This window comes from Schistocerca serialis, chromosome 7 (assembly GCF_023864345.2).
Source record: "Schistocerca serialis cubense isolate TAMUIC-IGC-003099 chromosome 7, iqSchSeri2.2, whole genome shotgun sequence".
NCBI lineage: Eukaryota > Metazoa > Arthropoda > Insecta > Orthoptera > Acrididae > Schistocerca > Schistocerca serialis.
Genome location: NC_064644.1, coordinates 189843719 through 189871007, shown reverse-complemented (window position 1 = coordinate 189871007; position 27289 = coordinate 189843719). Strand labels below are relative to the sequence as shown.

At 45.6% G+C, this 27289-nt stretch overlaps 1 protein-coding gene across 1 annotated transcript in view; it reads left to right on the top strand.

The window, feature by feature from the left end:
- LOC126412353 (paired box protein Pax-6) overlaps positions 1–27289 on the top strand; it is a 258098-nt gene that overhangs the window by 77485 nt on the left and 153324 nt on the right. The window contains exon 3 of the mRNA XM_050081908.1: positions 18270–18489. Within this exon, the coding sequence (XP_049937865.1) occupies positions 18270–18489 (220 nt within the window). The remainder of the gene's footprint in view (positions 1–18269; positions 18490–27289) is intronic.

Below are 27289 nucleotides of genomic sequence, written 5' to 3'. Positions count from 1 at the left end.
TATCAAAGTGTCCAATGAGATTTCTGCACACACCGCCTGAATCTCATTCCAAAGTGTGTCCAGGTTACGTGGTTTACGTTTGTACACCTCATCTTTTACTGTGGCCTATAAGAAGAAATCCAGCGGCGTGAGGTCTGGAGAGCGTGCAGGAAACTCGATTGGTCCCCTGCGTCCTATCCACTGGCCTGGCACATTGTGATCCAGGTATGCTCGTACGTCCCTATGATTGTGCGGCGGGGCGCCATCTTGGTGGAAATAAAACTCATCATTACCGTATAATGCACGAATGGCAGGGAATATGGAGTCAGCTAGCATTGCTAGGTACGTTTCTCCAGTAACAGTACCTTCAAAGAGGAAAGGCCCAATGAGTCCCCTTGCAGACAAACCACACCACACATTTACACCAGGCAAATTCACAGCCTTTTCAACTGTAATTGAGGATTATCTTCAGCCCAGTACACACAATTGTGCCTATTGACAGTTCCATTGAGTTTGAATTGGGATTCATCCGACCAAATTATGCTACTCATAAATCCCGGTTCACGTCTCACCATCTCCTGAACCCATTCACAAAATTCTAACCTTCGATCTGGATCGTCGTCACTTTGCTGTTGCACCAGCCTTGGAATGTACACACGAAACTTGCCTTTCTTCAGAATGCGTAGAACACTACCAGCACTTACATTACTCTTACGTGCCGCTTGCCTTGAAGATTTTTGAGGCGAACGCTGTAACAGTTCCAAGACCGCAGTTGTGGAAACATCACTTGTAGCTGTACGAGGTCGCCCTAATCGACCTTATGCACATCACACACTGTTCCATGAATTTCGAATTTCTCTCGTAGACGTGTAATTGTTAACCTTGAAGGTGGTTCTGTACCATACTCACTTCTCCACTGTCTTCGAACCGCAGTTACATTCTCAAACTTCCAGTACCATTTAATTATCTGCTTCCGCGCTTCAAAGCTCAAACGCACGTCCGCCATGTTGCAGTCACTTCCTTGCCACTGCCGCCACCTGTTGAAGAAACATAACATTACTTTCTCACCGATATTTAACTTTGTAGAACGGGAAATAAATTGTCTATGACAGTTCAAAGTGTGTATACATTTTTTTGACGCACCGTGTATGTTTCTGCGTCAAAATTCTATTTGCGTTTTTTCTAGTTCAAGTTCGATTTGTGTGGTCCACGGTACAGTTGACTTGATCCCTTGTAAGTGAGAATTGTCTTGTTGGTGATACGCTGTTGATGTGCTAGTAAGAACTTAAACCTTCTTTTTTGACATCTGTTGCTAGGTTTGACATCTTTTCTGTGGTTTTCATTCTGTGTAATCTGTATATCTCTTCTGGAAGCTTCGTACCGAGAATTTTTCTCATGCTTTTTCGTTCTTCCTTCAGGATGCTTTCCATGTTGCTTTTCGTGTGGAGTATTAGTGTCTCATCTGCATACAGTATTTCAGGCTTGGTTAGTGTGTTGTAGTCTTTGATATTTGTTTGAGTGGACATGCATTCCTTATTATATATGTCTTCCGTTTTGCCGTAATCTGTCCTCATTTTTTGTCGTCGAGTCTTCTATGCAGTCTTCTCTCCATCTGTAGCTTCGAGGATTTCACGTAGAAATTTGAAATGTGTACCTCTCTTTATCTTGCCATATTTTATGTCAAATTTTTTATCTTTAATTTTAAGCAAACGAATTCAGACTTCTGGAAAGAGACTGGTTGGCTAAATTTTTCCGTACATTCTTTTAATATTTGTGTTTTTTTGGGTGTTGTTGCTTCGTTATCCGAAAGAATGGCCAGGTCGTCTGCGAAAGCCAGGTTTGAGATTTCTATCTTGTTCCGGAATCGTCGTGGTCGTGTTGGTTTCCAGTGTCCTTGGATTTTCAGTTCCTTTTCCCATTCCCTCAGTACTTTTCCCAGGACTAGGTTGGACAAGAGAATAATCAATCGCCTTGGTGTATTCCAGTTCTGATGATGAAGGGATCATAGATTTCACCCTTGAATCTAACTTTCCATATTGTGCTAGCCAACGGTTGTTTGATTAGTAGTTGTGTTTTTATCTCGAGTCCCTGTTCTTCTAAGATCTTGAACAAGAATTGCCAGTCAACAGAATAGTATGTTTTCTTAAAATCTATGAAAGTGCATTATTATTAATAATAATATATTATTCTTATTATTCCACCGATTGTGACATGAACCTGAAAAAAAGTGGCATTTCAGCAAATATTATGGCGCAGCGTGCCAAGAAAATTCTTTATTTTTTAAGAAACAATTATTTGTTTTAATTTTAAGCAAAAGTATTTGATGTTCTGTTGTAATGACCTTCAGTCCGAAGATCGTTTCATACAACTCAGGCCTCAAGACGTGTCCTAATTGATCTCTTCATTTAGTCAAGTTGTGTCATATACTGTAGGCTATAATGGGCGATCAATGAGTTTTTATTTGAGGGCGTTGCTGCAGCGTGTATGCAACCCAGCGCGACTCCATGCGTGTGTTATTCATTTATTCAAACTCATCTCTTAGGGTCATCAAGCCCTCTCTTACATCGAACCAGGGTTTCACACAAACAGTGCCTAACAATGTGAGTAATATTGTCCATGAATTAATCAAGTTAATATCAGCAGTACTTGTTCTATTGCTTCTGCTGGCACTAACAGTCGTAATATTAATATTAATAATAATAATCACAGTTATAACGACAGTAAAAACAATAATAATAGTGGCAAATATAAAAAAATTCATAGGTGTAGAAATAGATATTTTCTGATCCAACGAGTTCCGGGGAAAGGAAATTTAAGGAGACTGCATCAGTTAAGAATATTGGGAAATAAGAAAGATCTATCTGGAAATACGGATGAACAAGGGTAACGAATGCTACAGGGACAATAGTAACCATTATTGTTACTTTAGTAGATTTGTCATTAACTGTCTTCTGAAGATGGAGATGCTATTTAGTTCTTTAACACAATGCGGGAGTTATTGCAGAGTCGGGTTCCTGCTGCTGAGAAAGACTTCGGGGAAGTGACTGAACATTGAAGAGAGGCAGAAAAGATTTTACACCGATGGGAAACGGTGTTTCTGAAGTGTTGTTCAGACAAGAGCGTTAGGGTTGAGGAGAGATATGGCGGACAGTGCACGTTGATAAGACAGGACAGAAGACAGAATCTACGGAAATCTCAGCATGGATAGCTGTGCATGGGATGGTGAAATATTCTCAAAAAATCGAACATTACAGATATAACCAACATTTTTTTTTTTTTGTCATCAGTCTACTGACTGGTTTGATGCGGCCCGCCACGAATTCCTTTCCCGTGCTAACCTCTTCATCTCAGAGTAGCACTTGCAACCTACGTCCTCAATTATTTGCTTGACGTATTCCAATCTCTGTCTTCCTCTACAGTTTTTGCCCTCTACAGCTCCCTCTAGTACCATGGAAGTCATTCCCTCATGTCTTTGCAGATGTCCTATCATCCTGTCCCTTCTCCTTATCAGTGTTTTCCACATATTCCTTTCCTCTCCGATTCTGCGTAGAACCTCCTCATTCCTTACCTTATCAGTCCACCTAATTTTCAACATTCGTCTATAGCACCACATCTCAAATGCTTCGATTCTCTTCTGTTCCGGTTTTCCCACAGTCCATGTTTCACTACCATACAATGCTGTACTCCAGACGTACATCCTCAGAAATTTCTTCCTCAAATTAAGGCCGGTATTTGATATTAGTAGACTTCTCTTGGCCAGAAATGCCTTTTTTGCCATAGCGAGTCTGCTTTTGATGTCCTCCTTCCTCCGTCCGTCATTGGTTATTTTACTGCCTAGGTAGCAGAATTCCTTAACTTCATTGACTTCGTGACCATCAATCCTGATAAGTTTCTCGCTGTTCTCATTTCTACTACTTCTCATTACCTTCGTCTTTCTCCGATTTACTCTCAAACCATACTGTGTACTCATTAGACTGTTCGTTTCGTTCAGCAGATCCTTTAATTCTTCTTCACTTTCACTCAGGATAGCAATGTCATCAGCGAATCGTATCATTGATATCCTTTCACCTTGTATTTGAATTCCACTCCTGAACCTTTCTTTTATTTCCATCATTGCTTCCTCGATGTACAGATTGAAGAGTAGGGGCGAAAGGCTACAGCCTTGTCTTACACCCTTCTTAATACGAGCACTTTGTTCTTGATCGTCCACTCTTATTATTCACTCTTGGTTGTTGTACATATTGTATATGACCCGTCTCTCCCTATAGCTTACCTCTACTTTTTTCAGAATCTCGAACAGCTTGCACCATTTTATATTGTCGAACGCTTTTTCCAGGTCGACAAATCCTATGAAAGTGTCTTGATTTTTCTTTAGCCTTGCTTCCATTATTAGCCGTAACGTCAGAACTGCCTCTTTCGTCCCTTTACTTTTCCTAAAGCCAAACTGATCGTCACCTAGCGCATTCTCAATTTTCTTTTCAATTCTTCTGTATATTATTCTTGTAAGCAGCTTCGATGCATGAGCTGTTAAGCTGATTGTGCGATAATTCTCGCACTTGTCAGCTCTTGCCGTCTTCGGAATTGTGTGGATGATGCTTTTCCGAAAGTCAGATGGTATGTCGCCAGACTCATATATTCTACACACCAACGTGAATAGTCGTTTTGTTGCCACTTCCCCCAATGATTTTAGAAATTCTGATGGAATGTTATCTATCCCTTCTGCCTTATTTGACCGTAAGTCCTCCAAAGCTCTTTTAAATTCCGATTCTAATACTGGATCCCCTATCTCTTCTAAATCGACTCCTGTTTCTTCTTCTATCACATCAGACAAATCTTCACCCTCATAGAGGCTTTCAATGTATTCTTTCCACCTATCTGCTCTCTCCTCTGCATTTAACAGTGGAATTCCCGTTGCACTCTTAATGTTACCACCGTTGCTTTTAATGTCACCAAAGGTTGTTTTGACTTTCCTGTAAGCTGAGTCTGTCCTTCCGACAATCATAACTTTTTCGATGTCTTCACATTTTTCCTGCAGCCATTTCGTCTTAGGTTCCCTGCACTTCCTCTTTATTTCATTCCTCAGCGACTTGTATTTCTGTATTCCTGATTTTCCCGGAACATGTTTGTACTTCCTCCTTTCATCAATCAACTGAAGTATTTCTTCTGTTACCCATGGTTTCTTCGCAGCTACCTTCTTTGTACCTATGTTTTCCTTCCAAACTTCTGTGATGGCCCTTTTTAGAGATGTCCATTCCTCTTCAACTGTACTGCCTACTGCGCTATTCCTTATTGCTGTATCTATAGCGTTAGAGAACTTCAAACGTATCTCGTCATTCCTTAGTACTTCCGTATCCCACTTCTTTGCGTATTGATTCTTCCTGACTAATGTCTTGAACTTCAGCCTACTCTTCATCACTACTATATTGTGATCCGAGTCTATATCTGCTCCTGGGTACGCCTTACAGTCCAGTATCTGATTTCGGAATCTCTGTCTGATCATGATGTAATCTAACTGAAATCTTCCCGTATCTCCAGGCCTTTTCCAAGTATACCTCCTCCTCTTTTGATTCTTGAACAGGGTATTGGCTATTACTAGCTGAAACTTGTTACAGAACTCAATTAGAATTTCTCCTCTTTCATTCCTTGTCCCAAGCCCATATTCTCCTGTAACCTTTTCTTCTACCCCTTCCCCTACAACTGCATTCCAGTCGCCCATGACTATTAGATTTTCGTCCCCATTTACATACTGCATTACCCTTTCAATATCCTCATACACTTTCTCTATCTGTTCATCTTCAGCTTGCGACGTCGGCATGTATACCTGAACTATCGTTGTCGGTGTTGGTCTGCTGTCGATTCTGATTAGAACAACCCGGTCACTGAACTGTTCACAGTAACACACCCTCTGCCCTACCTCCCTATTCATAACGAATCCTACACCTGTTATACCATTTTCTGCTGCTGTTGATATTACCCGATACTCATCTGACCAGAAATCCTTGTCTTCCTTCCACTTCACCCCTACTGTATCTAGATTGGGCCTTTGCATTTCCCTTTTCAGATTTTCTAGTTTCCCTACCACGTTCAAGCTTCTGACATTCCACGCCCCGACTCATAGAACGTTATCCTTTCGTTGATTATTCAATCTTTTTCTCATGGTAACCTCCCCCTTGGCAGTCCCCTCCCAGAGATCCGAATGGGGGACTATTCCGGAATCTTTTGCCAATGGAGAGATCATCATGACACTTCTTCAGTTCCAGGCCACATGTCCTGTGGATACACGTTACGTGTCTTTAATGCAGTGGTTTCCATTGCCTTCTGCATCCTCATGTCGTTGATCATTGCTGATTCTTCCGCCTTTAGGGGCAATTTCCCACCCCTAGGACAAGAGAGTGCCCTGAACCTCTATCCGCTCCTCCGCCCTCTTTGACAAGGCCGTTGGCAGAATGAGGCTGACTTCTTATGCCGGAAGTCTTCGGCCGCCAATGCTGATTATTTATCAAAATATAGGCAGTGGCGGGGATCGAACCCGGGACCGAAGACGTTTTAATTATGAATCAAAGACGCTACCCTTTTTTTTTTTTAATCTCATTCTGTTCGCTATTGTTCGTTTCATCTGCTCGGGGCGGACGTCGTAAGACATCCATTTAAGTTCGTTGTCGATCGATTAACTCAGTTTTTTTATTACAGAGGACAACTGACCGTCTGACCGAACACGCTGAGCTACCGTGCCGGCATAATATTTCTGTTTGCTGATGACACTAGCTTGGTATGGGAATGGGAATGTCGTGTGGCTACGGCCTCCCGTCGGGTAGGCCGTTCGCCTGGTGCAGGTCTTTCGATTTGACGCCACTTCGGCGACCTGCGCGTCGATGGGGATGAAATGATGATGATTAGGACAACACAACACCCAGCCCTGAGCGTCCCTAGACCACGGGTACCAACATGGGTATTCATAAACAGTTCCAGCGCCGCACACTTTCCAAAAAACTCATTGCAGAATAACATCGCTGTAAACAATAAATGGAAATCGAAGTGTTTGTGCGAAGTTTCTTCTTCAGATAAAGAGGAAAGAGCTTTTTATCTTTTTGTGTATAAGCACCGACATGTAGGCAAACGTTTATACCGCCCCTTATATTTCTGTCTTCTTCATTCCGATTCACCACCTCCCCACTAGATTTTAGACCTACCCACCGAATCCTCAGCATTCTCCTGTAGCATCACATTTCAAAAACTTGTACACTCGTTTTGGCTGAACTGATTATCGACCAAGTTTCACTTCCGTACAAGGCTACACTCCATACAAACACCCTCAGAAAAGGCTTTCTAAGAATAAAATTAATATTCGATGTTAACAGTTTTCTCTGTTTCAGAAACACTTTTCTTCCTATTTCCAGCGGATTTTACATCCTCTTTATTACATCAGTTATTTTCCTGTCCAAATAACACAATCCATCTACTACTTTCAGTTTTTTATTCCCTAATCTTATACTCACAGCATAATGTGGTTTAGTTCTACTACGTTCCGTTTCCCCCGTTTTACGTCTATTGATGATGTTCATCTTATAACCAGTTTTTAAGACCTTATTTATTCCGTTCAACTGCTCTCCCAAATCCTTTACCGTCTCTGACAGAATTACAATGGCATCAGCAAACTTTAGAACTTTAATTTAATCTCCCTGAACTTAAATACTGTACACTTTCCAAATTACTCCTTAGTTTGCATTACAGTTTGTTCAACGTCTAGATTGAATAAAAATTGAGGATAGGCCACAGTTACTACTTCTCTTTCATGTTGTTAGAATTATGCACGTGACATTAGGTAACTTTTGTCAATAACTATTAATTGCGTAGATAGCCCACAGCTGGATAGATGAGCGCCTTATTACGTTGAAGGAAGGAAATACTTTCTCTCGATGGATGTGTGCGTTTTCAAAGAATGTGTGTTTTTCGTGCAAATCCGGGTCTAATTAAATGAAGCTAGGACGAATTATACGTCTTACTTCGGTATCATTAACCACTGAAATGAGCAAGATTTTAACATTTCTCACTACACTTCATTCCTTGAATTGCAATGAAGAGTAACTATGTGTGTGTGTGTGTGTGTGTGTGTGTGTGTGTGTGTGTGTGTGTGTGTGTGTTGTAGCAGGCCTTAGGAAGGTTAACATTAATCAAGACACATTTCATGTGTTGGTGTAGCTGTCTACGGATATTCTCTGTTTCATGAGGACACTAACGAGTTCGTAAACTGTTGAAGCGATCGGCTTGCTTTAATGAACTTACGTTTTTACGAAATGAAACAATATAGTTTTCTCAGTGACCACAGTACAGTAAACCATTACACCTTGCAACGAAATGTATAGCATAGTTAAAAGGGGTTATAAAATGAACAGAAATGAAATGAAAACAACGATAATGTGTGTAGTCAAATTTAACCAGGTGATGCTGAGGGAATTGATCAGGAAACGAGACATTAAAAGGAGTAGACCAGATTTTTAGTTTCCGCAGCAAAATAACTGCGGTGGCAGACGGGGATACAGAATCCAGAGCAGTAACAGCAAGAAGAACTTTACTGAAAACGAGAAATCTAATAATCCCTAGCATATTGTAAGTGTTACTGGTTGTATCTGAAACAATTTATCAGGAGTGAAGCTTTATATAGAAGAGAATCGTGTACAATAAGGAGAGAAGAAAAGGACTTAAAATGTGGTGTTACGGAAGAATGCCTAAGTTTACGTGAATACATCGAATACGTAATGAAGAAGACCTAGATATAATCGTGGAGAAAAGAAAGTTGTGTGTGCTGTCTGTAAAATGCTGAATAGGTTGCTGAGGTAAAAGTCATTGACTGGAAGCAATCTGACTTTGTTATGTATTCCAACATTACGCGTTTCGGACATTGCCATCTTCAGGTATCCTGGAGCGTCGAGTTGCACATGATACAGAAGTTAAATGCTGTACCAGTAACGATCACAAGAAGACTTAATGTCGCAGCTAAGCTAAAGAAAGTTGTGGCAGAATTGACTAAAGTAAGGGATATGTTGATAGGAAGAATCTTGTGACCTCAAGGAATAATTATATTATGTGTTTAATACATTGCTATGCCTTTCGAGCATGTTCCGCACATCATCAAGCGTTTTTATTCAAATATGGTTGAAATGGCTCTAAGCACTATGGGACTTAACATCTGAGGTCAGTCCCCTAGAACTTAGAACTACTTAAACCTAACTAACCTAAGGACATCGCACACATCCATGCGCGAGGCAGGATTCGAACCTGCGACCGTAGCAGTCTCGCGGTTCCAGACTGTAGCGCCTAGAACAGCTCGGCCACTCCTGCCGGCGATCTCTATTCAAACTCTAATGACTTCTTTGTCGACGGAACGTTAAACACTAATCTCCTCCTCCTCCTCCTTGAGTCAAGACATCAAAGTCCGTCAGAACAATCTCAGTTGACGTCATACGAAAAACATTTCAAATGGTTTAAATGGCTCTGAGCACTGTGGGACTTAACATCTGAGGTCATCAGTCTCCTAGACTTAGAACTACTTAAACCTAACTAACCTAAGGACATCACACACATCCATGCCCGAGGCAGGATTCCAACCTGCGACCATAGGAGCAGCGCGGTTCCGGACTGAAGCGCCTAGAACCGCTCGGCCACAGCGGCCGGCAAGCATTTTATTGAATGAGTAGGAAACCAAATTTACTGGAAGAATCTATGCAAGCCACAAAGTCACCCAGTGCTGAGTAAAACTTGCTTGAAACTCGTTGCAATCTACTGAATTTACAAATAAATGATGTGAGTGGTAGCGGAATAAAACACGTAATCTAATCATAAGAGGCAAGATACAAAACAGCCTACAGCTATAGTTAAGGAACAGTTAATTTGATAATGGAGAGGGGGAAGAGTTTTAAGTTGTCAAGCCTTGATATCACTCTATAGCCTAAGTGTTTGTAGGCTGCAGTTAGTATGCAGAGACGAAGAGACATGCACAGGATCGTCTAGCGTGGAGAGCTGCATCAAATCAGTCTTCGGACAGCCGAGCACACTAATGAAAAGAAGATTTTGATGAGATAACGACCATGTTTAGTATGTAGTTCGATAGCACATCGTCGAATACCGTAATGTACCGAGCTGTGGGTACCAAATGGCTGATGATATGCTGATGGTGGTGGAAGGCATGATAGCTACTTAGGCTTCCATTACCACGGAATTCATGGTGCTGCCACATCTCGCTAACGTACCAATCAGTACGGCTACAGCTCATCGGAAGGGATCGCGGAAGGCGAGAGCCATGAGAATACGTCAGCTGCCGGCGCGGCGTGGTCTTGGCAGCACTGTAAGGGGGAATCCCCGCGCGGAGGCTGGCGCGCCGTGCTGACGGCGGCGTTGCGTTGCGTTACGTTGCGTGGCGCAGTGTGGCGTGGCGAGCGGACAAGCAAATCCGTGCCGGCGCTGGCTGTGCCGGCGATGCATATTCAGCGGGCGCGCCGCCGTCCCCGCCTCCAATTAGGCTGAAAGTCGGCGGCCGCAGCCACAATGCGCCCTCTGCCTGCCGCCGCTCGCCGTATGTCGTATGCCTACGCCCTCGACAGTCACGAATTAGCTGATTGGCTGCCCGACGACTCTTATCTGACAGCTCGCCGCAGGCGTCCGCGCCTAATCTCGTCCGATACGTTCCACACTTACGTAGTACCGAACTCAACGTTTATCATGCGAAGCCAGATTCGCAACAATGGAGGTCAATGCAATGATCGTATGGCATTACTGGCCGGAGCTGGTCCATGTCCCTCTATTTGACGCCACTTCGGCGACTTGCGCGTCAATGAAAATATGAAATGATTACAACGAAGAAAGATCCTAGACTCGGAGGGGAATCGAACCCAGGACCCTACAATTTAGAGGCAATTTTTTTTTCCCTCCTGCCTCCCCTTCAGTCCATCCTTGCGCTAGCCAAAATTTTGCTGGAAGCGACACTGGCCGGCCGCGGAGGCCGAGCGGTTCTAGGCGCTTCAGTCTGGAACGGTGCGACCGCTATGATCGCAGTTTCGAGTCCTGCCTCGGGCATGGATGTGTTCAAAGGGGGGGGGGGGGGGGGGGGCTCTGAGCACTATGCGACGCAACTGCTGAGGTCATCAGTCGCCTAGAACTTAGAACTAATTAAACCTAACTAACCTAAGGACAGCACACAACACCCAGCCATCACGAGGCAGAGAAAATCCCTGACCCCGCCGGGAATCGAACCCGGGAACCCGGGCGTGGGAAGCGAGAACGCTACCGCACGACCACGAGATGCGGGCTACATGGATGTGTGTGATGTCCTTAGGTTAGTTAGGTTTAAGTAGTTCTAAGTTCTAGGGGACTGACGACCTCAGATGTTAAGTCCCATAGTGCTCAGAGCCATTTGAACCCATTTGAAGTGACACTACTGGCTATTAAAATTGCTACACCACGAAGATGACGTGCTACAGACGCGAAATTTAACCGACAGGAAGAAGATGCTCTGATACGTAAATGATTAGCTTTTCAGAGCATTCACACAAGGATGGCGCCGATGGCGACACCTACAACTTGCTGACACGAGGAAAGTTTCCAACCGATTTCTCATACACAAACTGCAGTTGACCGGCGTTGCCTGGTGAAACGTTGTTGTGATCCCTCGTGTAAGGAGGAGAAATGCGTACCATCACGTATCCGACGTTGATAAAGGTCGAATTCTACCCTGTCGCGATTACGGTTTATCGTATCGCGACATTGCTGCTCGCGTTGGTCGAGATCCAATGACTGTTAGCAGAATATGGAATCGGTGGGTTCAGCGGGGTAATACGGAACACGTTCTGGATCCCAAGGGCCTCGTATCACTAGCAGTCGAGATGACAGGCATCTTATCCGCATGGCTGTAACGGATCGTGATGCCACGTCTCGATCCCTGAGTCAACAGAAGGGGACGTTTGCAAGACAACAACCATCTGCACCAACAGTTCGACGACGTTTGCAGCAGTATGGACTATCATCTCGGAGACCGTGGCTGCGGTTACCCCTGACGCTGCATCACAGACAGGAGCGCCAGCGATGGTGTACTGAACGACGAACCTGGGAGCACGAATGTCAAAACGTCATTTTTTCGGAGGAATCCAGGTTCTGTTTACAGCAACATGATGGTCGCATACGTGTTTGGCGACATCGCGGTGAACGCACATTGGAAGCGTGTATTCGTCATCTCTATACTGGCGTATCATCCGGCGTGATGGTATGGGGCCCATTGGTTACACGTCTCGGTCACCTCTCGTTCGCATTGACGGCACTTTGAACAATGGACGTTACATTTCAGATGTGTTACGACCCGTGGCTCTACCCTTCATTCGATCCCTGCGAAACCCTACATTTCAGCAGGATAATGCATGACCGCATGTTGCAGGTCCTGTACGGGCCTTTCTGGATACAGAAAATGTCCGACTGCTGCCCTGGCCAGCACATTCTCCAGATCTCTCACCAATTGAAAACGTCTGGTGACTGGTGGCCGAGCAACTGGCTCGTCACAATACGCCAGGCACTACTCTTGATTAACTGTGGTATCGCGTTGAAGCTGCATTGGCAACTGTACCTGTACACGTCATCCAAGCTCTGTGTGAATCAATGCCCAGTCGTATCAAGGCCGTTATTACGGCCAGAGGTGGTTGTTCTGGGTACTGATTTCTCAGGATCTATGCACCCAAACTGCGTGAAATGTAATCACATGTCAGTTCTAGTACAATATATTTGTCTAATGAATACCCGTTTATCATCTGCATTTCTTGTTGGTGTAGCAATTTTAATGGCCAGTAGTATATATATATATATAAGGCTCATCGGCCATTTGACCATCTTCTTCTGTGCGGATGCACAAAAGGTGCCCGAACTATTACGAGAATCAGCAAAAAGTCACTAGTAATGAGTATAATGGTCAGGGGCACTATTAATATAATGCACGACAATAAGTTGGGAATGTGGGTCTCACGGGAGGCGTTCCAGAGATAAGTCCCTGCAGTCGCACTATCCTCCGTGTCCTCGGTGGCTCACATGGCTCGTGCTGTACAGTTGGGTCAGTGAACATCGTTTTTTGTTAGCATGCAGGAGGTCTACGGTTCGATCCTGCGTTGGGGCGCACGGCACGGTAGCTCAGCGTGTTTGGTCAGAGAGCTGGTTGGCCTCTGTAATAAAAAAACAGAGTGAAAGGATCAACAACGATCTGGAACGGATGTCGTGTGAGTTCCGCAACGATCAAAACACAACGATCAACTACAAAAAAAGATGGACAGAGAGTCTGACATGTAAGCAGGAGATCCCAGGTTAGACTCCCAGTGGGAGCACACATTTTCAACTGTCCCCGTTGACTTATATGAACGACTGTATGCAGCTAGGGGAATTAATCTCATTGAAACAATATTGTTTCCTTAACAAAGTACCACATATTTTACTTGAAGCTTAAAAAAAAACCTTCTCCATCGTCAAAACTGACCGAGTGAGTTGCGATAAATCTTCTTGAAGTAATTAAAATGGACTGTCCAGTAAAAGAGGTAGATGTAGAATTATTGGAAGACAAACCGAAGTCAAGTTCATGAACATAGTTACGTCTTCCGCAGGTGTATGTACGCCGATTCCGTGACCGTGTTGCGCGCTTTCAGGGATGTTAGAGAAGGGTAAATTTATCAACCTGACGTAAGATATCCTGGTCTGCAAATCCCTGAGTCGAAAGTTATCTGCGAAAATCGTTCTGATAGTTCAACACAGCTACCGATACTGTTGTTGGTAAGACTGTAGGGTTGGCAACTTTCAGAGGTGGTAGTATGGACCATAAAGGAAAAAGAAATGTAAACATGGGCTATAACATCCGTTCCTCAAGAGCTATGACGACTTGTTTGTCTTCAATACTGTGAAACTCATGTATTCTGTTGCAAGGTCACTGGTTTCTATATTTTTGGAGGAGGTAGTATGGACCAAATCCAGAAAAAATGTCCAGTAAATATGGGCTCTAAAATGCATATCTTAAGAGCTATGAGCACTTGTTTATCTTTGCTATTGGAAACACTCCTACTGAACTAGTGCACACAGCTCTTCAGAAATGCATTTTGAAACCATATTTATCACTTTTTTCTTCTCTTGGTCCATACTGCGTCCTCCCAAAATATGCAAACCAAAGAGCTTGCAGTAGAAGAGGTCAGAGGTCTCAGAACGATTTTCACTTATAACTTTCGACTCAGGCGTTTGGGGACCAGGGTACGTTACATCAAGTTGATACATTTACCCTTATCTATCACCCCTGAAAGTTTGTAACGTCATCGCGAAATCACTCTATATATGCCATAACCAAATAAAATTGAACAGATAAAGGTAATCCACTTGCAAGCCGAGTGGACGTCTCGTCAGTCTGTTATTCTCTTCAACACTGCCTCCACATGTTTGTTTTTCCACTCTTAAGCAATTTAAAGAAATTAAGAAAATTGTAGAATTACTCCCATTAACAGCTGTTTCCATGGGTTATAAATTCAAAACCTTGTTTTTGTCGATCACTTTTAGGAGAACCGTTGTTCTTCAGATGTCGACTACAATACGAGTATGAATAATCATTTCAGTGATGTCATGTCAGGACTCGTTTCGCTTGATCTAGGTGTCCCCGTTTACGATAGTGCAACCTTTAAGAAATTTTGAATGTGAGTCTTGTAACTGAGATGGTTCTGCAGCTTACGATGCTTTCCAGTGGTACAGAAATAATGTAAATGTCGTGTGACTAGGGCCTCCCGTCGGGTAGATCGTTCGCCAGGTGCAAGTCTTTAGATTTGACGCCACTTCGGCGACTTGCGCGTCGATGAGGATGAAATGATCATGATTAGGACAACGCAACACCCAGTCCCTGAACGGAGAAAATCTCCGACCTAGGAGGGAGGCGGAAATCGAACCCGCACCCTTACGATTGACATTCTGTCGCACTGACCACTCAGCTACCGAGTGCGGACAGTGGTACAGAACATAAAGCTCTGTAGGCTTCAAATGGCTCTGGGCACTATGCGACTTAACTTCTGAGGTCATCAGTCGCCTAGAACTTAGAACTAATTAAACCTAACTAACCTAAGGACATCACACACATCCATGCCCGAGGCAGGATTCTTACCTGCGACCGTAGCGGTCGCTCGGCTCCAGACTGTAGCGCCTAGAACCGCACGGCCACCCCGGCCGGCAAGCTCTGTAGGGTAGGTAATGTGGGGACTATGACGAAGTGAACAAAATGTCCCATTAGCCAAGTTTAGCTTTACTACTTTGCACTTAGGTGAAGTTTCCACGAGTGATAGCCTTAGATCACGAGGTGTGGGGCCGGCCGCGGTGGCCGTGCGGTTCTAGGCGCTCCAGTCCGGAGCCGCGCTGCTGCTACGGTCGCAGGTTCGAATCCTGCCTCGGGCATGTGTGTGATGTCCTTAGGTTAGTCAGGTTTAAGTAGTTCTAAGTTCTAGGGGACTGATGACCACAGCAGTTGAGTCCCATAGTGCTCTGAGCCATTTGAACCATTTTTGAGGTGTGGGCACGAACGGTGGTGTGTCATGTACATACCGAGCCCCAAGTGTTTCTGAAATGGACTACTGTACATTTTTCTAGCCGCGCTGGATTAGCCGAGCGGTCTAGGGCTCTGCAGTCGTAGACTGTGCGGCTGGTCCCGGCGAAGGTTCGAGTCCTTCCTCGGGCATGGGTGTGTGTGTTTGTCCTTAGGATAATTTAGATTAAGTAGAGTGTAAGCTTAGGGACTGACGACCGAAGCAGTTAAGTCCCATAAGATTTCACACACATTTGAACAACACATTTTTCTAGTCGAGAGTTCTTTAAAGGAGAGATACACCCACTACCGGTCCGGCAAAAGATTCAACTTCTTAGAAACTATCTACAACCACATTAGTGCCCAATTAGGAACCTAGCCGTATATGAACGGAACTTCCCGTACTGGTATTTGTTTGGCCCTACTTGAACCATTCAAATGAAAGGAGGTTACCTGCAGACTTCCAGAAACGCCACAGTGTTTTTGGCTGGCATCGAACGTGAGCATCTGGTTTTTGAGGGCGGCTGGATTCCAGTTCAACCTCTCATGGAACGTGTCAATTTGTCACTAGCTGCTCTCCGTTCGGTCTTGAGGACATTTCCCAGGCTCACGTAGCGGCTGAAAAATCGATAGACAAGGCACGCGAGGGCATACTGCTCTGTTAAGCATTCGAGGACATGGATAGAGACGGATACCTGCGCATCCCAGCTGGCAGTTTTGCTACAGACTGCTACTGGCAGCTGTGGGTGCCTGAATAGCGGGAGCAGCCTCGAGTAGCGGCAGAGGATCCGCCATATGGGAGGCGCTACAATGCGGGGCTGCAATTACCTCTGGGCGGGCGGCGGTCGAGCCGAGGGCCAACAGGGATCCGGCGCGGCTAGCAGGCCGGCGCTGTTTACCGCGGCCTGCCCCCACACAGATAAGCATCGCCATCAACCGAGAGGCAGGGGATACCGACTGTCGGCCCGTCGCAGCTCCTTTCACTCTGCCCACGGTTGTCGCTAGTCCTCGCGGACAACAGTAGACGATCCGGAGTCCCCGAAGCCGTCGGCATGGACACCCGCTTTAACGCCGCGCCGATCAAAACTCGACATACTTAGAATCCCGGAGGCTGAACACAAATATATTGCCATGGTTCTGCTTCCCACATCTGCTCACAAGGTCATTCTTAAGTGGAGGCCTGTTCACACTACACGGAAGACCAACACAGTGGTCACCTCAAGTATACGATGCCGAACGGTAAAATTAGGTTATGAGATACTATGACAAAAAAATTCGGAGCATACACCGAGGGAAAAAAAAGATCGCAACACCAAGAAGGAGTAAGTTGATACGTGTGTTTCTACATCTGGAAGATGATATCTATTGAAATTACGCACTAGTCGCTTAAGAGTGGCGCCAATACTGCGACTATGAGGATGCAAATCAGGTTTGCTTTAAATACACGCTATAACGGTAGTGATCGCTAGTTACCTTTCAGACTGGACGTGGTGAATTGATGTTAGTTAAGACTGCCTTTAAGGTTCAAATGGCTCTGAGCACTATGGGACTCAACTTCTGACGTCATCAGTCCCCTAGAACTTAGAACTACTTAAACCTAACTAACCTACGGACATCACACACAACCATGCCCGAGACAGGATTCGAACCTGCGACCCTAGCGGTCACGCGGTTCCAGACTGTAGCGGCGCCTAGAACCGCTCGGCCACTCCGGCCGGCAACTGTCACTTCGCCGTAAAATTTGTGCGAAAGGTCTTTAGTTATGGTAGTTCCCGGATTTCTCGCGTTACGCGAGCGGCGCCCTAACCGCTTCGGCTATCTCAGCACGACTCACGGCCAGACCTAGACTTGAAAATGGTTCAAATGGCTCTAAGAACTATGGGACTTAATATCTGTGGTCATCATCCCCTAGACTTAGAACTACTTAAACGTAACTAACCTAAGGACATCACACATATCCATGCCCGAGGCAGGATTCGAACCTGCGACAGTAGCAGCAGCGCTCTGTTAGTTAGGTTTATGTACTTCTAAGTCTAGATGACTCATGACTTCAGATGTTAAGTTCCATTGTGCTTAGAGCCATTTTGCACAGAGGCGGAAGAAATTAGTGTTTGCCGTGAAAGACTTTAAGAGACCTTTTAGGGGAATTTTCAGGGCGGTAAGCAACGTCTTTGAGATGAGCTTTAAATTTCTTTACAATTTGTGAATTGCATCACGACTCGGAATTCGAACATCTGGAAAGGACTGTTCAAACAGCTCTGGGCAGTACGTGCGGACTCTGTACGCGCATATCAATCCTAAATAAACACTCATTTTGGAATGGAATAAACCGGTCTTGCCATTGTTACGTTCGCAAACTTCACTGTTACAGATTTGACGTTTGTTTCATTGTTCGAATCACACTGGACGAAAAGGAGCCTTGTTTGGAATTAACAGGGAGACGTGGGACCCATTTGACCAATCTGCGCGGCTCTGGTGACGAGCAAACACAACCCCACATGTGCGCTCATCAGATAAATGGAACACCCTGTAGATGGATAATGGTTGTCTGTGATATGGCCTGCGCAGTCACATTACTTATTTCAGACTTATTTCAAGACAACAATGATGCATCGTCTGCTGACTCTAAGATTCGGCGTCTTCGCTTTTCTTTTTGTGCTGCAATACTCTGTAAGCCAGCCAAGTCTTGCTCGTCTAGTGCAACGGAGTGTGTGTGTGGGTGCAGGTGTCGTCCATCAACCGCGTGCTGCGCAACCTGGCGGCGCAGAAGGAGCAGCAGGTGACGGCGCAGAGCGAGTCTGTGTACGACAAGCTGCGCATGTTCAACGGCCAGGCGGCCGGTTGGGCATGGTACCCGGGGGCGCCGCCTACGCCGCACCTAGGCTTGGCGCCCGCCGCGGGCATGCTGCCTGGACAGGCGGCGCGTGATGACCTCCACAAGAGGGGTGAGTACCCAGCTCTTAGTACCTAATACCCAGTACTTAGTATCCAACAAGTATTACCTAGTGCCCAGTAGCTGCTGCCTAGTACACAGTACCTACTACCTAGTATCTTGTACATGGTATTCTGTACCCAGTACCAAGTACCTGGTACCCTGTACCTCTATGAAGACTTCAACACCCATTCAGCTGACGAGGAGAACACGGCAAATGCTATCACCCTATTTCCAAGGAACTTCGCACAATGGAAGAAGAATAAGCAACTCGTGTCCCGGTTTATCCGTAGATAACGACCGTTTCTGAAAAAATCCGACGGTCAAAATTTTCGGCGAATTTTCGAGGTACTTCATGTGCCTTTTACCACGCGAAACCTTCAGACTAGCACCACGGCTTCTTAATTTTGCGCCCCGTGTTCGAACAGATTGCTGTCTATTTATTATTATTATTATTATTATTATTATTATTATTATAACAACGATTGTTCCCCTTTAGGAGAGCGATTGAACTTGAATTCATAATTTTATCTCCGGACGTTTTTCTTCTTTGCTTCCCAAAAACTCTTCATCCTCTCAGAATGCTCCTTCTTCCGTTCTTCTGTCCATTTTTTACCAGACTGGCGCGATTTTCTTTCCTCAAACTTCACACTTGTGATTTTATTCCGGCACTCAGTGAGGTCTTCAAGATTTTTTTATGTTGATCTCCTGCAGATCCCTCTGGATTTCTTTCAGCCATTCTGTGCCGCATTTACTCTTTGTTTTAATAGTGAAAATTTTTCTTGCTGTTCTGGAGTCTTCCATCCTGTAGCTAGGCGTTTTCTGGTTTCGTCTGTTACTGTGTTGGTCTTTATATAGAGCTCGTTTTGTGGTCTCTTCATCCAAATGCCGTTTTTGTTGATTGCCCCATAAATCTTCCTGAGAATTTTTCTTTCTTGCTTTTCTATTTCCCTAATTTTTGAGTGACCAACAATCACCATTGTTTCAGTTGCGTAGTTTGCTTCTGGAAGAATCACCGTTCTATAGTGCCTCAATTTTGCGTCTGTCGAAATGCACGTACTCTGGTATTTGCTCCGTCATCCATATGTCTGATATTATATAATGTAGTTTCTGCATAAGTATAGGATCGTTTAGTTTCCAGAATTCAGCAGTGATCCCATCTTCTCCTGGTGCTTTGTTATTTTTCAACTGTTTGACTATCTCTATAATTTCCTCGAGAGCCGGGGCATATGAGTCTGGGTGTGTGAATACTGGAGAAGAGAAGACAAGTTTTTCTTAGGGTGGTTCGCAGTTGAGGAGGGATCTGAAATATTGGGCTAAGATTTTGCAGTTATTTTTCGTATTAGTTTCCAAAGAACCACTCCACAAGCCAGGCGCTTAGTATCCCTGTAAGTTTTCTCTGGAAGTCTTATAGAAATTTCTTGTGTTATTTTTGTTGAAATCTCGCTGGATTTCGCAGAGTCTGTTGTTCTCATATCTCCGTTTTCATTTTCTAATTATTTTTGTGGTCTGTTTTTGGGTTTTAAGGAAGTTCTCCCAGTTTTCTTCAGTTTTGTGACTGCTAAATTGATGTTTATATTTATTTTGTTTTTATTGTTTTAATTTATCTACCCATGTCCGTTGAAGGTTCAAATGGTTCAAATGGCTCTAAGCACTATGGGACTTAACATCTGCGGTCATCAGTCCCCTAGAACTTAGAACTACTTAAACCTAACTAACCTAAGGATATCTCACACATCCATGCCCGAGGCAGGATTCGAACCTGCGACCGTAGCGGTCGCCCGTTTCCATACTGAAGCGCCTAGAACCGCACGGTCACACCGGCTGGCGTGTCCGTTGAAGGCTACTACACGAATGTTTCTTATCAAATTTAGGAACAGAAGGGTGTTACATTAATCGTAAAAGTACAACTAGATTTCACAATAAGTGTCACACATTTATTATGCAATATATTTGTGTAAGACATGTTGAAGATTTACAATCTTTTTAAATTCTCATATTCTAATATTTCATCTCATACCAATTCTTATATTAATTCTTATATTTTATTCATGTGTTTATCCTTCAGGAAAATTTGGTGCATTTCTTTGGATGTTTCTGACCGTAGAAAAATTCGCAACGTAGTCACTGCGAATACCACAAGTTTCGCGCAAAGGCAGGTTCACAACAGTGCCGTTACTTTATATGAATCTTACTCGAGAAAGAAACGTAGTTAACATTGGTGAATATTTCGTGCGTTGGAAATAATTTCGGGGCAAACAATGCGCTTGCAACTGATTATGGATCCACTTACACAAATAATATTTCATTTTTTTAAATTCATTCATCTGATATATGAATAAGGACAACGTTATATCAATTACACAGGAAAACATTCGTTTAGTAGTCTTCTACAGACATATGTATATAAATGAAAAACAAAAATAAAAGTAATATCGGGTTTCGAACAAGAGTAAGTAGCCACGACGCTAACTACTGTGCCACCATTTCGTCTGAGTATATTGCGCGATAAAAGGGACGTGAAGTACCTCGAAAATGTTTCGAAAAATTTGACTGTCGCTCTTTCAGAAATGATAGAGTATCTACAGATAAGCCGAGTCACGTGTTCACTTATTTTGCCCCCTCTTCCAATGAGTGAAGTTTCTGCGAAATCGAGTTCTGGCACTTGCCGTGTTCTCTTGAGTCGTGTTTTTGCTGCTGCTCTAGCGCCTGAGGACAGGCAACCTGTTACACACCCCTTAGATTCCGCATGCCTGCAGGCAAGCGGTAGAACACAGCAGAACGCCACTAACCTGAATGGGTGTCGAAGTCTCTGTACAGGTGTATTTTTGAAGTGGTTCATAGAGGAGTGCTAGAGGCACTGAGGATATTACCAAACTGAGGGGCCTCAGACAGACTCTTTGCTGTTTTATTCACACACGTGTCAATGTTGCGCCCAAGTGATCACGCCACAGGAGGGCGCGAAATAGAAGAGTTGATGAAAGCATGAATACCGTTTGCTGCGTAGCATCACGTTCAGATTTCAGTGAATGGTTTAGAACGGTCCCCAGTGGTTCTACACGTGATCCAGGGCAAAGATTGCAGTCACACTGCACTTTAGAGGGGTTAGATCATTTTGCAGTCCCATGATGTGCTTAGAGAAGGGGTGAGACGTCCATGGGGGTGTCAGCAGTGTCGAACTTTGTCAAGAACGTCGTTCTGTTACTCATAGAACTGTGAACTGTCGTTCTCGACCGGGAAATGTGTGGGAAACAACTCCCAATTGAAGAGGTGGTTTCATTGGCGCCCCCCCCCCCCCCCCCATGCCACCTCCTGAAACCTTTTAGTGTCAGTTCTGAGTGGTGGTGTGTCTGAAATAATTCCTTCCGCCACGCATAAGAGAACCGCGTGCTTTCGACACTGGAATTCGTGGTTCTGACCTCCATGACAGCCGGCCGGAGTGGCCGTGCGGTTCTAGGCACTACAGTCTGGAACTGAGCGACCGCTACGGTCGCAGGTTCGAATCCTGCCTCGGGCATGGATGTTAGGTTAGTTAGGTTTAATTAGTTCTAAGTTCTAGGCGACTGATGACCTCAGCAGTTAAGTCGCATAGTGCTCAGAGCCATTTGAACCTCCATGACAGAGGCGTCAAAATAAGGACTGACATGCGGGAAAGAGGATGTGTGAAGACTTTCCCATCACGTAGCACGTCCACGGTGGCGTTGTACAGAATTTTAGTGAAATTTGGTGCCAATGTGACGTCATTAACCAAACTTGCACTACACATGAACTTTAGCCCTTTTTTTGCATATGTCCGTACCTCGCTATCCGGAGCGCCGCCGAGCCCGAAGATAACGTCGCAGGACGCCTACCTTTGGCACAATTAAAGAGAAAGGTCATTTTATTTTATTTATTTATTCTTCACAATTACAGCCTGTTATCTGGAAAACTATAATGGACCACAAGAAAGATATTTTCTTGGATAATAATAAATTTGTATATTAACTATTTATTTATGATACTTAGTCTTTTTTATAACTACGGAGGAAAGGCAGTAGGCATCTTTGAGCCAAATTCCAAATTTCTCCGTCGCAATGGCAGACAATTACGCGGTTTCTAAAACATGAACCTTTAATTGTGTCACGCAGCGTACTTGACTGATCTCAACAATCTACACACTCGCGACATTCCTGGGGGTTGATTTTTTACTATATAAGTCCAGAAAATTGTAGCATAGTGGAGGAAGACCTGCAGAGGACAACGCTCGGTTCTGGGACTGGCAACTGACCGTCAGCATCAACAAAGACCCGTTATTGATTGTTTACACAATTGCCGAACAACCACCGATGAGTGGTTTCTTTAGTAAGAACAGACGACTGATAAGCTTATATCGTTTCGTGCATAGGGGCCTGAGGATGATTCAAATGAGGCACCGAACTGCGCTGCGCGGGATTAGCCGAGCGGTCTCAGGCGCTGCAGTCATGGACTGGGCGGCTGGTCCCAGCGGAGGTTCGAGTCCTCCTTCGGGCATGAGTGTGTGTGTTTGTCCTTAGGATAATTTAGGTTAAGTAGTGTGTAAGCTTAGGGACTGATGACCTTAGCAGTTAAGTCCCATAAGATTTCACACACATTTGAACATTTTGAACACCGAACCACTCCAGAGATTCGACAGGCTGTAGGCCGCTCCATTCGCACCACCAATAGAACAGGCACTGCTAACGGTATACTACGCCTTCAACATCGCTGACAATGGGTTCTACACAACGCTGGTGACTACTTTGAAGGACAGTAACAGGTGCAAACATGTAACTCTTTTGTATCGGTTGCGAATAAACAGTTGCCACTATTTAAGTTCCAACCCTCGTATGTTGAGTTCGACTACAGGCCGCCGCCGTCGTCAAGACTTCCAGACGACCATGTAGATTGTTGAATGGTCCTTACGGTTCGTTTCCTGCTCGCGAGTTGTGCGTCCAGCGCTGCGCACAGTATGAGAAGAGTCATCCCCACCGACGTGGCGCTGTCGCCGGTACAGGGCGCTGCGCCGCCAAAACGGCCGTGAAAAGCCCATAAATTATCGTAAAAATGCAGTTCATTAACGCCATCCGCGGTGGCGGCTATTCATCAGGCGCGTCCGCAATCTGGCCAGCGACAACGGCAATTAACAACCCAGCCGCCGCGGCACCGCCCGTCCGGTCTCCCCACTGCATCGGCCGGCGCCTCGCTCCAGTGACGGCGGTCAGCGGCACGGGGGACAGCCGCACGTTTAGCAACAAGCGTACTTCTCTCATATCACATCTGGGGACTAATGCACAAACAAAAGGTTTGCACCACCTACACATCTGCGAAGGTGCGTAGGCTTAGATTCTGTGGGGGCAGGGAAAGAAAAACGAACGTTACCAAACCACACAGCCTGACAAAGAAAGTCACTCATCCAGAAGACTTAGCCAGATGTCAGTGTAACTTCATACACTGGCACGCCATCGACGGGTATGTACAAAAATAAAATTGTATTTCTCCATGATAGACTGGCCACCAGAGTGCATTACCGATGATCGTTTTCAGTGTTGTTACCAGGTGTGGTAGAGTATGTAAGGAGTGTAGCAGCGTCAGATGCTGACAGACCACTATGAGGAGCATGGAGATCCCACAGACATGTGTGACACAGCATTGTCAGCAACTAACAGAATTTAAAACGGGCCTCATTTTGGATCTCCATTTGGCCAGCTGGTCAAATCATGCAATATCTAGATTTGTGGGGCTTTAGATTGTACCACTGGCCCGATGTTGGACTGCATGTGAACGTGAGAGCAGGCTTAGTCTTCGTCAATGTAGATCACATCTGAGCACCACAAGAGAGGTTCGCTCCATTGTGCACCAGCCGTATAGTGACCAGTTCACATCCGCGAATGCCAACCGAGAACAAGTAATGGACTCTCTGGAATATTTTGTGGCATCCTTCAGCATTCGCCAGAGACTAGCACAAATAGTCCTCGGAATTATCGTCGCATCCGTAGGCTGTCGTTAACACCGCAGAACAAACAGCTGGGGATGGTTCTACAACCAGGAAGCGTGGACCGTTGATGAAATGTGTCGCATTGTGTCCAGCGTTGAATCACACACACACACACACACACACACACACACAAACACACACACACGCCAATGTCCCTACACGGTGCCTCATTGTCAAAGGATAACTCTGAAAGCTAGCAAGTTTTCCTTCTTATCTTCAACTCAACGCTTCTGCTTTTCGGTGAGTGGTCTACTGTAATCCTGAAGTACTGACATAGTTCTATGAACGTCCTGTGCTCTGTACTCAAGAGGGGGGAGGCTATGAAGAACAACGAAACATTAAAACCACAATCCTAATGTTACTATGAGTTTTATTAGTCCAGTCCCGAAACTTTATGAACTGATGTGAAATCAGAGGAACCTTTTTGAAACGCTCCTTGTACCTCTATTACCCGTGCAAAGACGTTTCTATAACTTCCCGCTCGTCGCCGTTTCCCGGGAGTGCTTCGCATGCGCACTGGTTTAGTTCGAAACTGGATGTACATGGTAGTTGGCCTGGTGGTTGAGCTGTGATCGTCGTACTGCGTATTAGAACAGTGCTGTATTAGCGGATTTCGTCATCGTCTAGGGTGTACTTAACATGATTCATAGCTGGCGGCCCCCCGCGGTCTAGGAGCACGCCGTTTCTTGTGCAGCAGGTCTGGTGCGGGCACGAACGCGCATCCGACGCGCCCATTTTCCGCGCGGGCGAGCCCACCGCCGCCGCCGCCCCCGCCGCCCTGCTAAGTACCTGTTACGTTGCGATGACGGCCATTGGCGCAGCCGGCGGAATGTTTGTTTGCGCAGGCCAATGGCTGCTTGCCGCCCGCGGCGGCCTTGTTTCGATAATTGTGTTCGGACCATCGTGATTGATGGCTACAGACGGGAACGCGTAATTATTTCGCGGGGGTGAGGCGGGACGTGGGGGACGCGGCTGCGTTAGGGAGATGACCGGGCGGTGGCGGTGGCCGGCGGGTGGGAGGGGGGGGGAGGGGGAAGGGGAGGAGGGGGGATGGCGGCGTTGCGTGCGGGCGCTGGTGGCGTAGATTAGAATGGGCCGAGGGTGGCCGCATTCCGCCGGCGCCATTGGCCTGCGGACGTGTGGACGCGACGCAGCCGCTGATTGGGTTCCGGTAACAGTGGTCCGCTGGCGCACGCCGGCTAACGGCTCTCTGATCCAGCGCACAGTGGCCGGCGTTTGTCGCGCCTCTTTCGGCGCGCTCCGCCAGAAATCGAGCGTGGCGCACTCGCGATCGTTAGGTCTCTCCATTTATTACCCACTCGAGCTTTCGTGCCCTGTCACACTCTCTTACATCCTGCGCCGCGGTCGCTCTCAATCCGCTGCTGATCGGATCGGAGCCAGCGACAGTAACGCCCAGTGAAATTTTACGGTTTTCGTCGAGCTGGGAAACCTAGGATCAGACTCCGCCGTAAACTTTTCGACACGTTCATCATATCTCACAGACCAATTGTGGGAACTGCTTCAGCATCTGATCTTCCTTCCCTTTCCTATTCCATTAACATGTGAAGAGAACGAAAAGTGCCAATTATGAGAGTTGGTCATAACGTTTCAATTATAATAAAGTTCGCCTCCGCTAACTGATTGGTGCCGGCCGAACTGCCCGAGCGGTTCTAGGCGCTACAGTCTGGAACTGCGCGACCGCTACAGTCGCATGTTCGAATTCTGCCTCGGGCGTGGATGCGTGTGATGTCCTTACGTTAGTTAAGTTTAAGAAGTTCTAGGTTCTCGGGGGCTGATGACCTCAGAAGTTAAGTCCCATAGTTCTCAGAGCCATTTGAACCATAACTGATTGGTGCGGAGGTCCTGCCTGTCTTTAACACACAGTCTCTTGGATATCCTCCGAACAGCTTCTCTCCAACCACCGGTGGAAATAGCACATACCTCCCCTTAATACACTACTGGCCATTAAAACTGCTACACCACGAAGATGACATGCTAGTGACGCGAAATTTAACCGGCAGGAAGAAAATGCTGCGATATGCAAATGATTAGCTATTCAGAGCATTCACACAAGGTTGGTGCCGGTGGCGACACCTACAACGTGCTGACATGAGGAAAGTTTACAAGCGATTTCTCATACACAAACAGCAGTTGACCGGAGTTGCCTGGTGAAACGATGTTGTGATGCCTCGTGTAAGGAGGAGAAATGCGTACCATCACGTTTCCGACTTTGATAAAGGTCGCATTGTAGCCTATCGCGACTGCGGTTTATCGTATCGCGACATTGCTGCTCGCGTTGGTCGAGGTCCAATGACTGTTAGCAGAATATGGAATCAGTGGGTTCAGGAGGGTAATATGGAAAGCCGTACTGGATCCCAACGGCCTCGTATCACTAGCAGTCGAGATGACAGGCATCTTATCCTCATGGCTGTAACGGATGATGAAGCCACGTGGCGATCCCTGAGTCAACAGATGGGGAAGTTTGCAAGACAACACGAACAGTTCGACAACGTTTGCAGCAGCGTGGACTATCAGTTCTGAGACCATGGCTGCGCTTACCCTTGACGCTGCATCACAGACAGGAGCGCCTGCGATGGTGTACTCAACGACGAACCTGGGTGCACGAATGGCAAAACGGCAATTTTTCGGATGAACCCAGGTTCTGTTTACAGCATCATGATGGTCCCATCCGTGTTTGGCGTCATCGCGGTGAACGCACATTGGAAGCGTGTATTCGTCATCGCCATACTGGCGTATCCGCGGCATGATCGTATGGGTTGCCATTGGTTACACATCTCGGTCACCTCTTGTTAGCATTGAC